We start from the raw sequence: 14088 nt of genomic DNA, 5'->3' as shown, positions 1-14088 counted from the left end.
GACTCCCTGAGTACTTCCCCGGAGCTATTGGGAGCGGCGCTGTTGCTAGTGCTTTCAGTCCCGACCCCCTGCACAAAGTCTCCTCCATTCTGACCCACTGGGTATCAACTCCTCTGAGCCAGCTCCGCACCTTCTCCACATTCGCCGCCCAGTAGTAGTACATCAGGTTCGGGAGACCCAAGCCCCCTGCCTGCCTTCCCCTCGGTAGCAGCACCTTCCTCACTCTGGCCAACTTCCCTCCCCATATGAACGAGATAATCCTTCCCTCAATCTCCCTGAAAAAAGCCTTTGGGAGGAAAATCGGTAGACATTGAAAAATGAACAGAAATCGCGGCAACGCATTTATTTTAACCGCCTGTACCCGACCCGCCAGTGACAGAGGGAGACCATCCCACCTTACCAGATCAGCTTTCACTTTTCCCACCAAGCTAGTGATGTTGTACCTGCCGAGACACCACAAAATACTCACTCTTGTCCAGGTTCAGCTTGTACCCTGAGAAAGACCCAAATACTCGTAGTAGCTCCAATATTCCTCCTATCGACGCACTCGGTTCCGACACATACAGCAGCACGTCATCGGCATATAAGGACACCTTATGCTCTATCCCTCCCCGCACTATTCCTTTCCATGCTCCCGAACTCCTTAATGCGATGGTTAACGACTCAATCGCAAGTGCAGCAGGGGGGACATGGGACATCCCTGCCTCGTCCCACGATGGAGAGAAAAGTATCTCGAGCTGATATTGTTTGTGCGGACACTCGCCTTCGGCTCCTTATATAATAGCTTTACCCAGTTCACAAATCTTGGTCCAATCCCAAACCGCTCCAGAACTGCCATCAGGTACCCCCATTCTACCCGGTCAAACGCCTTCTCAGCGTCCAATGCCACAACCACCTCTGTTTCCTTCCCCTCTGCCGGTGCCATAACGACGTTCTAAACCCTCCTAATGTTCGAAAACAGCTGCCTCCCTTTCACGAATCCCGTCTGATCTTCACCTATCACCTTTAGGAGGCACTCCTCCAGCCTACCCGCCAGTACCTTCGCCAATACTTTTGCGTTCCCGTTCAGAAGTGATATGGGCCTATATGACCGACACTCCGTCGGATCCTTATCTTTTTTTTGCAACAGTGAAATCGATGCATTCCCCAAGGTTTGTGGCAGCACCCCCTTCCCTATCGCCTCTTCAAACATCCCCACCATCAGGGGTGCCAACTTATCCTTGAATTTTTTATAATATTCTACCGGAAACCCATCCGGCCCTGCCACCTTCCCCGACTGCATCCTCCCAATTGCATCCTTTATCTCCTGCTCCACTATTACTCCTTCTCATGTAGCCCTGTCCCCCCTCCCCTCACCTCGGCTACTCCAACCCATCTAGAAATTCCTGCATCTCACGGTCTCCCACGGGTGGCTCTGACCTGTACAACCTCTCATAAAACTCCTCAAAAACCTTGTTAATCAGCTCCGGAGCCAACACCAACTTCCCTGCCCCAGCCCTCACCTGAAGAATTTCCCTTGCCGCTGCCTCCCTCCGGAGCTGACCTGCAAACCCTTATCTCCATGTTCATAAGCTGCACCCCTTGCTTGTCTCAGTTGACACACCGCCTTCCTGGTGGACAATTGGTCGAAGCTCTCCTGTAGTTCCTTCCTCTTTTCCAGCTCCGGTGGGTCCCCATCTTCTGCATAACTCCTATCTACCAACAACATCTCATCTATTACCCTCTACTGCACGAACCACTCCTCTTTGTCCACCCTGGCCTTAAACAAAATTACCTCACCCCTCACCACCGCCTTTAGAGCCTCCCAGACAACTGCCTTCGACACCTCACCCGTACAGTTGAAACCTACATATTCCTTAATTACCTTTTCAATTTTCTCACAGAACACTTGGTTCCCGAAAAGCCCCACATCCAGTTTCCACCCCGGCCTCTGCACTACCCCCTTCTCCAGTACCATATCCACCCAATGTGGAGCATGATCTGACACAGCAATTGCAGAGTATTCTGACCCCTTGACCCCAGCCAGCAAAGCCTTTCCCACCACAAAAAAGTCGATCCGCGAGTGTACCTTATGGACTGCTGAGAAAAACGAGTACTCCCGTTCCCTTGGGTGCAGGAACCTCCAAGGGTCCACCCCTCCCATTTCCACCATTAGCCCAGCCAACGCCTTCGCCTCCCCTGATGGGACCAGCGAGCGCGGCCGTGACCTGTCCAACCGTGGCTCCTGCACCAAGTTCCAGTCCCCCCCCACAATCAACTGGTGTGTCCATGTCGGGAATGGCCCCAAACACCTTTTTCGCGAATCCCACATCATCCCGTGGCTACAGGGATGGTGCAGGAGGGAGGGTTTTGGTTTCCTGGATAATTGGGGCTCATTCTGGGGTAGGTGGGACCTCTACAAACAGGATGGTCTTCACCTGAACCAGAGGGGTACCAATATCCTGGGGGGGAGATTTGCTAGTGCTCTTCGGGGGGGCTTAAACTAATTCAGCAGGGGGATGGGAACCTAAATTGTAGTCCCAGTGTACAGGATGTTGAGAGTAGTGAGGTCAGGGATAGGGTTAAAAGTTCGAAAGAGGGCACCGGCAAGCAGGACGCTGGTTTGAAGTGTGTCTACTTCAACGCCAGGAGCATCCGGAATAAGGTGGGTGAGCTTGCAGCATGGGTTGGTATCTGGGATCTCGATGTTGTGGCGATTTCGGAGACATGGGTAGAGCAGGGACAGGAATGGTTGTTGCAGGTTCCAGGATTTAGATGTTTCTGTAAGAACAGAGAAGATGGTAAAAGAGGGGGGGGTGTGGCATTGTTAATCAAGGAAAGTATTACGGCGGTAGAAAGGACGCTTGAGGACTCGTCTACTGAGGTAGTATGGGCCGAGGTTAGGAACAGTAGAGGAGAGGTCACCCTGTTGGGAATTGTCTATAGACCTCCAAATAGTTCCAGAGATGTAGAGGAAAGGATTGCAAAGATGATTCTCGACAGGAGCGAGAGTAACAGGGTAGTTGTTATGGGGGACTTTAACTTTCCAAATATTGACTGGAAATACTATAGTTCGAGTACTATAGATGGGTCAGTTTTTGTGCAGTGTGTGCAGGAGGGTTTTCTGACACAGTATGTAGACAGGCCAACAAGGGGCGAGGCCACATTGGATTTGGTACTGGGTAATGAACCTGGCCAGGTGTTAGATTTAGATGTAGGTGAGCACTTTGGTGATAGTGATCACAACTCGGTTATGTTTACTTTAGCAATGGGCAGGGATAGGTATATACCGCAAGGCAAGAATTATAGCTGGGGGAAAGGCAATTATGATGCTATTCGGCAAGATTTAGGATGTATAGGATGGGGAAGGAAACTGCAGGGGATGAGTACAATCGAAATGTGGAGCTTTTTCAAGGAACAGCTACTGCGTGTCCTTGATAAGTATGTACCTGTCAAGCAGGGAGGAAGTTGTCGAGCAAGGGAACCGTGGTTTACTAAGGAAGTTGAAGCACTTGTCAAGAGGAAGAAGAAGGCTTATGTTAGGATGAGACATGAAGGCTCAGTTAGGGCACTTGAGAGTTACAAGTTAGCCAGGAAGGACCTAAAGGGAGAGTTAAGAAGAGCGAGGAGAGGACACGAAAAGTCATTGGCGGATAGGATCAAGGAAAACCCTAAGGCTTTCTATAGGTATATCAGGAACAAAAGAATGACTAGAGTAAGATTAGGGCCAATCAAGGATAGTAGTGGAAAGTTGTGTGTGGAATCAGAGGAGATAGGGGAAGCGTTAAATGGATATTTTTCGTCAGTGTTTACACTGGAGAAAGACAATGTTGTCGAGGAGAACACTCGGGTTCAGTCGACCAGGCTAGATGGAATTGAGGTTCAAAAGGAGGAGGTGTTAGCAATTTTGGAAAATGTCAAAATAGATAAGTCCCCTGGGCCAGATGGGATTTATCCTAGGATTCTCTGGGAAGCCAGGGAGGAGATTGCAGAGCCTTTGTCCTTGATCTTTATGTCGTCTTTGTTGACAGGAATAGTGCCGGAAGACTGGAGGATAGCAAATGTTGTCCCCTTGTTCAAGAAGGGGAGTAGAGACAACCCTGGTAATTATAGACCTGTGAGCCTTACTTCGGTTGTGGGTAAAATGTTGGAAAAGGTTATAAGAGATAGGGTTTATAATCATCTTGAAAAGAACAAGCTGATTAGCGATAGTCAACACGGTTTTGTGAAGGGTAGGTCATGCCTCACAAACCTTATTGAGTTTTTTGAGAAGGTGACCAACCAGGTGGATCAGGGTAAAGCTGTTGATGTGGTGTATATGGATTTCAGTAAGGCGTTTGATAAGGTTCCCCACGGTAGGCTATTGCAGAAAATAAGGAAGTATGGAATTGAAGGTGATTTAGCGGTTTGGATCAGTAATTGGCTAGCTGAAAGAAGACAGAGGGTGGTGGTTGATGGCAAATGTTCATCCTGGAGTTCAGTTACTAGTGGTGTACCGCAAGGATCTGTTTTGGGGCCACTGCTGTTTGTCATTTTTATAAATGACCTGGAAGAGGGTGTAGAAGGATGGGTTAGTAAATTTGCAGATGACACGAAGGTCGGTGGAGTTGTGGATAGTGCTGAAGGATGTTATAGGATACAGAGGGACATAGATAAGCTGCAGAGCTGGGCTGAGAGGTGGCAGATGGAGTTTAATGCGGAAAAGTGTGAGGTGGTTCACTTTGGAAGGAGTAACAGGAATGCAGAGTACTGGGCTAATGGCAAGATTCTTGGTAGTGTAGATGAACAGAGAGATCTCGGCATCCAGGTACATAAATCCCTGAAAGTTGCCACCCAGGTTAATAGGGCTGTTGAGAAGGCATATGGTGTGCTAGCCTTTATAAGCAGGGGGATTGAGTTTCGGAACCACAAGGTCATGCTGCAGCTGTACATAACTCTGGTGCGGCCGCACCTGGAGTACTGCGTGCAGTTCTGGTCACCACATTATAGGAAGGATGTGGAAGCTTTGGAAAGGGTTCAGAGGAGATTTACTAGGATGTTGCCTGGTATGGAGGGAACGTCTTACGAGGAAAGGCTCAGGGAATTGAGGTTGTTTTTGTTAGAGAGGAGAAGGCTGAGAGGTGACTTAATAGAGACATATAAGATAGTCAGAGGGTTAGATAGGGTGGACAGTGAGAGTCTTTTTCCTCGGATGGTGATGACCAACACGAGGGGACATAGCTTTAAATTGAGGGGTGATAGATATAGGACAGATATCAGAGGCAGTTTCTTTACTCAGAGAGTAGTAGGGGTGTGGAACGCCCTGCCTGCAACAGTAGTAGACTCGCCAACTTTAAGGGCATTTAAGTGGTCACTGGATAGACATATGGATGAAAATGGAATAGTGTAGGTCAGATAGGCTTCAGATGGTTTCACAGGTCGGCGCAACATCGAGGGCCGAAGGGCCCGTACTGCGCTGTAGTGTTCTATGTTCTATGTTCTATCCCAATTGGGACAGTATACACTTAACAACGCCACTAATCTCCCCTCTAGCGCCTCTGTCACAATCACATATCTACCCCCTGATCTGCCACCACCTTCTCCATCTGGAAGCGTACCCTTTTGCTGACTAACACCGCTACCCCTCGAGCCCTTCCATGAAATCCAGAGTGAAACACTTGGCTAACCCAGTCCTTTTTAAGTCTCACCTGGTCCTTCACCCTCAAGTGAGTCTCCTGCAGCACTGCCATATCGGCTTTCAAACTTTTAAGATGCGCAAGCACCCTTGACCTCTGGACCAGACCTCCTAGCCCTCTCACGTACCACGTGACTATCCTTACTGGGGGTCTCTCACCACCACCACTTATCCACCATCATCATACCACCGGGCCCTGCCACATAAGCCTGACCCGCCCCTGTGCATTGTTAACATCGGACCCCATCCCCTCTCCGAAGAACCCCCCCTATCTTTCCCCCTGAAACAACATCTCCCAGCATCCATTCCCCCCCCCACTTCCTCTCGCTCGCCTCGTAGGCCCATTAAAGCCCGCTATCCAGGCTCCAACGTCCGCAGCCCTCCTCTCACCTCACCTCTGTTCACTAGCTGACTTTAGTTGGCTAGCGCGGGTGGCTCCCCCCGCCAAGATGTATCGTCCCCTTCCACCCAGTTCCAGAGAAAGAAAAAAAAAACAAACCCAACAATCCAACCCCTACAATTCACTAACATAACATTTAACCGTCGCAACACAGAACACCAATCAACCCACCATTAACTTGAACTCTGTAACAATGCAAAGAGAAATAAATTACAAAACACCTGAGTAAAAAGAAAGTTGCAGCATTTATACATTTTCAAGATGTTCAAACACAATCCCAGTCTCTCTTCCAGTTCCGCTCCTCACGTCTGTCCCAAGCCTTCTGCCCTCACGAACGCCTCAGCTGCCTCCGCTGTCTCAAAATAAAAATCTTTGGCGTTATACATTACCCTCAACTTCGCCGGGTACACTGTACCAAATTGCACCCCCTTCTTGTACAATGCCACCTTCACTCGCCCAAACGCCGCTCGTCTTTTTGCCAACTCCACCGTGAAGTCCTGGTAGATCCTCACCGCAGTACCATCCCACAGCACCTCACGCTTCTGCTTTGCCCAGCTTAATACCTTTTCCTTCATGCAGAATTTATACAGAACATAAGCAGATAATTACTGCTCTTGGTGGCTCGTTCACTTTGGGCTTTGGCCTTAATGACCGATGAGCTCGGTCTAGTTTGTACCGGGAGGGGTTCTCACCCTCCCCCACCAGCTCCTCTCCCTCCCCCACCAGCTCCTCCAAACTCTTAGCGAAGTATTGTGCTGGCTTTGGGCCCTCTATCCCTTCGGGCAAGCCCACAATTCTCAAATTGTGCCGCCTTGACGGTTCTCCAATCTTCGAGCTTTGCTCGGAGTCCTCTGTTGACCTCTACCACCCTCTGCTGCTCGTCTCCCATCGAGGTGACCTGGTCGCTGTGTCGTGACATGGCCTCCTCCACTTCCTTCATCTTCTCGCCCTGCTCTCTGCTCGGCCGTGCCTATGCCCCCACCAACCGCACTGGGGCGATTGCCTTCTACATCATTGACTTCAATGCGACCACCGTCTCCTTCCTCAAGGCTTCCATGTGCCTTGCGAACTGCTTTTCCAGTTCCGCCGCCATCACCTCCGTCATCTTCTCCACTTTAAGTAGTGCGGCCCCGCCTTGCGGTTCGGCTTCCTCCATCTTGTCAGCACTTTTGCTCGTCCTCTCATTCAGTGGTAAACCCGCGTTTCCTCCTTTCTTCGACGCTGCTCTTCGCATCCTTTAGCGACTTATTGTTTTTCTTTCTTTTCTCTTCTCTCTCCTTCCACCTGCCTGTCCTTCATCAATCTGAATTTTTTTTTTTGAAAAAACAATTTTCATTCCTTCACACACAAAAAAAAGGAAAAAGGGGAGAAAAAAAAAACTTTCACCAAACTTCTTTGAACCTTCTTTCTTTCTCCTCTTCATTCCCCCAGAGCTCCTCAGGACCGGACTTCAGCCTTCTTTCTTCATCCCAGGTGGGAGCCATCCGATGTGGGACACCCCACCTACATCGACCCTGGTCACGGGCCTGCCGCCTCAGCGTCCTTGTAGCTCCGACCCCGCTGCTCCGACCTCCACGCCGCGCTGGGCCCAGCACCTCAGCCGCCGACACCCGCGCGGGGTTCTTCTCCGGTTTTTAAACTGGCCCCGCTAGCTGCCGTGATGGCCCCAAAGGCCCTCGATAGTCGGGGGGGGGGGGGGGGGGGGGGGGGGAGTCCCGAAATCGTCGCAAATCGTGGCCACTCTCGGGAGCTCCTCTTACTGCGGCTGCTCTGCTCACCCACGCCACCGGAAGTGCCAATTATGAATTCTTTTGCAAGAATTTCTGTGTTTTGTTTTAAAAGAAACGTGGTTTATACAATGTAATTTCAACTAAAATAGTAGTTCTTTCAGTATGTGCAATCCAATGACATGTAATCTGGTAATGTATTTGAATTCAATGGTTTTCTGTCCCTGCAATGACACATAATTTGCTGTTTTTTTTTTATAAATTTAGAATACCCAATTCATTTTTTACAATTTAGGGGCAATTTAGCGTGGCCAATCAACCTACCCTGCACATCTTTGGGTTGTGGGGGCGAAACCCACGCAAACACGGGGAGAATGTGCAAACTCCACACGGACAGTGATCCAGAGCCGGGGATCGAACCTGGGACCTCGGCGCCGTGAGACCGCAGGGCTAACCCACTGCGCCACCGTGCTGCCCTATAATTTGCTGTTTTAAACGCATGGGAATTCCTTCCTAATTCCCTACACTCTGTGACTTGTGGTCCATAACAGTCATTTCCATGCTGATTTTAATAACTTTTGCAGTAAGAAAACTTATTATCTTGTATATTTTGGATTCTTTAATTCATGTTCACATTTTCATAATGTGTAGCAGCACTTAAAATGTTTGAATATTTCAGTGGTGACTCTCAACTGTGTGAATGACTGATAATGCCCACATCATTGCAAGCATTAATTTTGCAATTCCAACACTTGTTGCTACATTTAACACATCTTGAAATGCATTGTAAAATATATGGCAGTCTTCTCTGCAACACAAATCAACTTTTGGACAAAGATTCACTTTTAAATTGAATTAAGTGCATAATATTAAGCTGTAGCTGTAAGACCATGAACAACTAGAATGGCATTCTTAACCCATTCAGTTACATCTTTCCACAAATGTTTATACATACATATATCTCCCAATTGTATAGTTAAAGAACAAATCCAGAGTTTTTCACTTGTTGCAGTGATTTATTACAATTATTTTCTCTAATCTTTGTTTGAAAAGTATTAAATAAATGAAATGAAATAAATGAAATAATGCAAGTAGTTCTACAGTTATCAATGGTCAATATTCAGTTCACTGGGGAATTCACTCTGAGTCAGATGGAAACGGTATGTTGTGCCACCGCCAGGCATTCCATTTTCAAATGCAATAGGGAGGGTGCTAAAAGTGACTAATACCCACTGACTTTGCTTGATTCATGCCTCCTGCTGTCTGATTGTTACCGGGCCATAGAGAATTCAGCAGTCCAGACTGGTCCCACCTACTATTTGAAAGATATGTGCCAACAAGAGGTGCAGTGAAGATTAACAGGAAATAAAGGGTAATCAATGCAAAATGTCCTAGAATACATTACTCTAAAAATAATTTTACTGTGGCACGTGATTGCATCATTGGCTAATTACAAAATCATTCAGATCAGAAAGCAATACTAAAAAAAAATTAATTATTTATAGACACATTGATGTTTGTAACATAAATTGTTTTTCTTCTAGAGGATAATTAGCAGACATTTTAATGTAAATTGTGACTACTAGACTTGCATTGATTACATCACAGCAGTGAACCTCCAAGGGAGGATAACATCACACATCAATTAGAGAGAGTATTCTGGCTGTTGATATCTACATGACTGCCACAGCAGCCAATAAATATAGGCAAATATCACACATACTTGCTTTCAAATACCCTGTATATATGTTTTTAATTTTAACAAAGACACCAGAAATTCCTTCAAGGCTTTGCTATCATTTTTTCATATCACCTGCACTATTTGATAAGATTATTGTAATCATAATATTTATTTGCTGTTTAGCTGCTTGTGAGCCGTTATTGCAAATACAATGATTTGAAAACTTGAAAATAGGCTAGAATTTTTCTCTTGGCCGTTTGTATTCACATCCAAAAGAATGTTAAGGAGCAAATTTCCCTGGCTTGTTTTTAAGGTGTAAGCTTGTAAACTGAACTTCACACCTATTAATTACCGTAGTTTTCTTAAACAGTTGAATAGTCCCTTGGCAATTGCGGAGGAACTGTCAAAGATTTGGCTAAAAACTGCCACTTCAGCAGCCTCTTTCATTCTTTTAAGATTCTTCAGCCCATTGTGGTGTGGTTTAGTAGTAATTTAAACTCCCCATGGCTTAAAGTTTGCTGGCTAGTTTTCTGCAAGAATGCCCAGCCCATGCTTACATGGTCATACATCTGTTTGGCTATTGGCATTCTTTTATCCCTTTTCCTTGAGGGATAACAACATTTTTACTCAGTTGCATATGTGAATTAAATTTAAGTAACCAGAGATACCTATCCACATATATTCTGCGTACTAAGTGAAATAATTGTTGTTTATTTAATGGCTTCAACATATCTCATTCTGAAGTCAAAAATATAATTCTGTTTTTAATTACCAAGAAACCTTATGGTGAAGTGAGGGTGGGAAGGAGGGTCATCTGGCTAGCATCAATTCAATCATTCCTTTGATTACCTATCAGATGTGTAAGGTGCTTAACTCAGCCATTACCTTGGGAATTGATGCTGACCCCCGTGACAATAGCATCTGTAGGAAATTCAAATTCCTTGCAGCTGTTTGCAATTTTTGGTTTATTTTTATTATGTTGATGCTCAATAATATAAATTGTTTTCAGTGCTCACAAAACTTGAAGAGCAACTCATGAAATTAAAACAACTGGAGGCGGCACAGTGGTTAGCACTGTTGCCTACAGCGCTGAGGACCCAGATTCTATCCCGGCCCCGGGTCACTGTCTGTGGAGTTTTCATATTCTCTCCGTGTCTGCATGGGTTTCACCCCCACAACCCAAAGATGTGCAAGTTATGTGGATTGGCCACACTAAATTGCCGCTTAATTGGAAAAAAATAATTGGGTACTCTAAATTCTTTTTAAAAAAAACAAACTAAACGGCAAATAAGGAAGGAAAATGGCTGTCCTTCCTGTTTTTATTCATGTGCACTATCATTTTGCTGTGGCATATGTTTGAATATTATGTCAAAAAGTACAATTTCAAGTTTAATATATAATTGTGCATTTTGTTGTTTCAAGAATTCCATTGATATTATGAGGCTTGCAAACTTAGACAAAAGTTAATTATCGACAGCTTAACATATGCTATTGATTCGATTTTGCTTTTGGAAGACAAATACTTTATGCTGATGTAATCCTTGCTGTTACTCCCCCGGCTCAAAGTTTCTTTCAAGTTTAGCTCACTGAAGTGAGCAGTGCTTATGGATGAGTGTTCTCACTCTTTGCAGGGCGTTCTCAGCCAACTGTAAAATGCAAGTCATGACAACCACTTCGTTTTTTTTAGGTCTGTCTTGAAAAACCTGATGCTTAACTCAGTTATTAATTAAGTGTAAGTGAACCTTGAACCTCCTCTTAGTTTTCTTTAATTGTATCTATTTCAGTTCTCAAGGACTGGTGGTGTAAAGGTAAGGCACAAGTAAAAGTAGATTGCTTCTACTGATTCGAGATAGTTTTCTTAGTTGTCGTTTATTTCTTAACACAGGCGTGACCAATGCAAATGTCTTGAAATGGAACCACTTGCCAGATTTCATGCAACTCTAGACTGAGCTTAATTGAAATCTGGAGTTAAAAGTTCTATTAAATACGAGTGTGATTCAAATGACTGTATCTAAAACATAGCATTGCATTTGCCAGTATTACATATTGAGAAAAGTTATCATAAATGCTTTGTTGGACTGTTTTCTACTCCTTTATTCTATACCCCTTCATCCATGCTGGATGGATGTCGCTGAATTCGCATCAAATCGATACTGATTATATTAATGTTATTTTTTTCTTTGCATTTTTGTTTGAATTTCATTATCTTTTTATATATTTCTTTAAAAATGCAGTATTGCAGAACAATTAAACTTATTTATTCAGCTCATTGACTTTGCCGAGTGCTCTTATTGTCAAATACAAACAACTACTCTCAATGTAATAAACGTTTTCGTAGTTAATAACAAATTTAATTAAAATATGAATTTATTTAAAATATGGGGACAATCTAATTTCTAAGCTGTTTTTGAGTCAAAGGAAGGATAAATGCATTTTATGTTATATTAGAATCAAATATAAGAACATAACTTAGTTCTGAATGTATATGCCAGTATGGAGGTGAGATGCAGAAAGATGCTTTTCAGATATCCGTTGATCTTCAGTTGTGCTCAGTCACATTTGTTCTAATTTTCCAGATATTAAAATGTGTTTAGTAACTTTCTTCTGAAATTTTCAAAGCACTTTTTTCTTTCTTTCATCTATTAACAACCATTATTATGTTAGGCCACTGAATGCTATACTTTAAGTTGTTTAAACTTCATCATGTAAGGTTAAAAAGTTGGGGGGGGGGGCGGTAGGGGGGGGGGGGATAGTGCGTACAAAATCTAATTTTTGTCAATATCACAAATTATTACAATATTTTTAGTGAATGGACTCCTGATAAATGTTCAGTAGATTATTTTCTGTTGTTTTCTGTGCATCTAAAGCCTTGTTGTTATTTGGTTGATAGCCAAATAAAACAAGTACCTGGATGGATAACTAAAACTGTAGCATATTGGTAAAATGATTGTACATAAACTGCCCATTGGTCTGCTCTTGAGTGGAAGACTTTGCATTGAAACAGCCGTTTTAAATTCTTTATTTAATTTTTAATGACTGACCATACATACTGTTGCAACAAACTAATCAAATTGACTTTGCTTGAAGAAATTGTTCAAATATCGAATGCTTTTTGTTTCATGGAAATATTTCTTCCATTTCAGGCGATAGCATTAATCAATTTAGAAGCAATGTTTTTGTCAGCAGATCCAAGAAATTGATTTGAAACCAACCTTTAAGAGTAAGCCAGTGTTAATTTTTCTGTTAAACTATGTGATGCACTGATGCAGTGAAAATCATTTTATTGGAAGTAGATGAGTGGTAACTGTTATGAAACTTTAGCAAACATCGGATAAGTATGCTGTTGACACAACACAGCGTTTTACATGGGATTTAGGATCGGCAATAGTTAAACACTTATTTCTACTTGGAGAGCATTTTTAAGGCAAGCTGTTTTGTGTATGACTAAAAATTTGCTAAACAAAAGCTTGAGTTTTTGATCTATATTTTATATATATTATCCAGCATAAATATTCTGCAGCAATTGGAGAACATCTTTTGTGTTCCCTGAAATCATAGGCAAGTAACCATAGACTTTGTCGATACTGCTTGCATGAAGGGGCATTGTAACCAATTTTTTTTTTGGCCTACCCATCTTGGCACGTCGATGGTCCAGTTAAGATCAGCGGCTTTCCATCTGCTGGAATTGGTAGAAATTATTCTAATCTATGCTTTGGGTATACTATTATTTGTATTATTTTAGATTTTTCAATCACTGACAGTAAAGAGAGAACTTTTATACAGTTTAAGAAAACCCAGACATAAATGCCATTTAAAAAAAATGGAGGTTTTCAGAAATTGACAAAATGATAAGAGTGTGAATTATTCTTCACCTTGTCTAATAAATAGAAAATTGGGCATGCTGTTCTCTAGTAGCAAATAAGTTTTTAATCAGATAAGTGTTTAATGAAGTCTTAATTAAAATGGAGGGTGCAAAGGTACAGATAAGATTTATAATTATTGAACCTTTGATTCGTAGAATCAATACCGTAGCATTCTTATTCAGTTTTTAATAACCGTAACCTATAAAGTGATTTCTTTAGAAAAAAAATGTAGAACACTATAATTTTATTGACATCAGTAACCGTTTTGTAAAATTAATGTAAAACTCCTGTAACGGAGTCTTTACAATTTAAATTTATGCAGGCAGAGGATTACTTTGAGTAAAGTAGATAGAAGTGGATACATTATTTCTGAGCCACATAAATAAGATCACAAGAGATTTCGGGTCAGGTAAGAGACTGGATGCCATGTTTGAAGAATAAGAGTTGTTTCATTTTTCTTTTTAGTGGAATAAATTTATCAGAAGAAGCAAATATATGCTATTGTAAGTAATAGAACTTTGAAATACTAGGTTGATGCCAGAAAGCCGCTCAAGAGATATAAATTCCAAGCAAATAATAGTGCAGAAGCCCAGCTAAAACAACTTGTATTTATGTAGTGCCTTTAACATAGTGAAACACCCCAAGACACTTCACATGAGCATTACCAAACAAAATTTGACACCACCCACAGAAGGAGATTTAAAGGAATGACTAAAAGCATTGTCAAGGAGGTAGGTTTTAAAGAGTGCCTTAAAGGACAAAGA

General features: G+C 43.3%; 1 protein-coding gene across 1 annotated transcript in view; it reads left to right on the top strand.

Annotated features, from left to right (window-relative positions):
- The window catches only part of zcchc7 (zinc finger, CCHC domain containing 7), a 328093-nt gene that overhangs the window by 33440 nt on the left and 280565 nt on the right, over positions 1-14088 (top strand). Inside the window, exon 3 of the mRNA XM_038804545.1 lies at positions 11246-11269. Within this exon, the coding sequence (XP_038660473.1) occupies positions 11246-11269 (24 nt within the window). The remainder of the gene's footprint in view (positions 1-11245; positions 11270-14088) is intronic.

Source organism: Scyliorhinus canicula, chromosome 8 (assembly GCF_902713615.1).
Source record: "Scyliorhinus canicula chromosome 8, sScyCan1.1, whole genome shotgun sequence".
NCBI lineage: Eukaryota > Metazoa > Chordata > Chondrichthyes > Carcharhiniformes > Scyliorhinidae > Scyliorhinus > Scyliorhinus canicula.
Note: the sequence above shows the minus strand (reverse complement) of the source record. Positions and strands in the feature narration are given on the sequence as shown.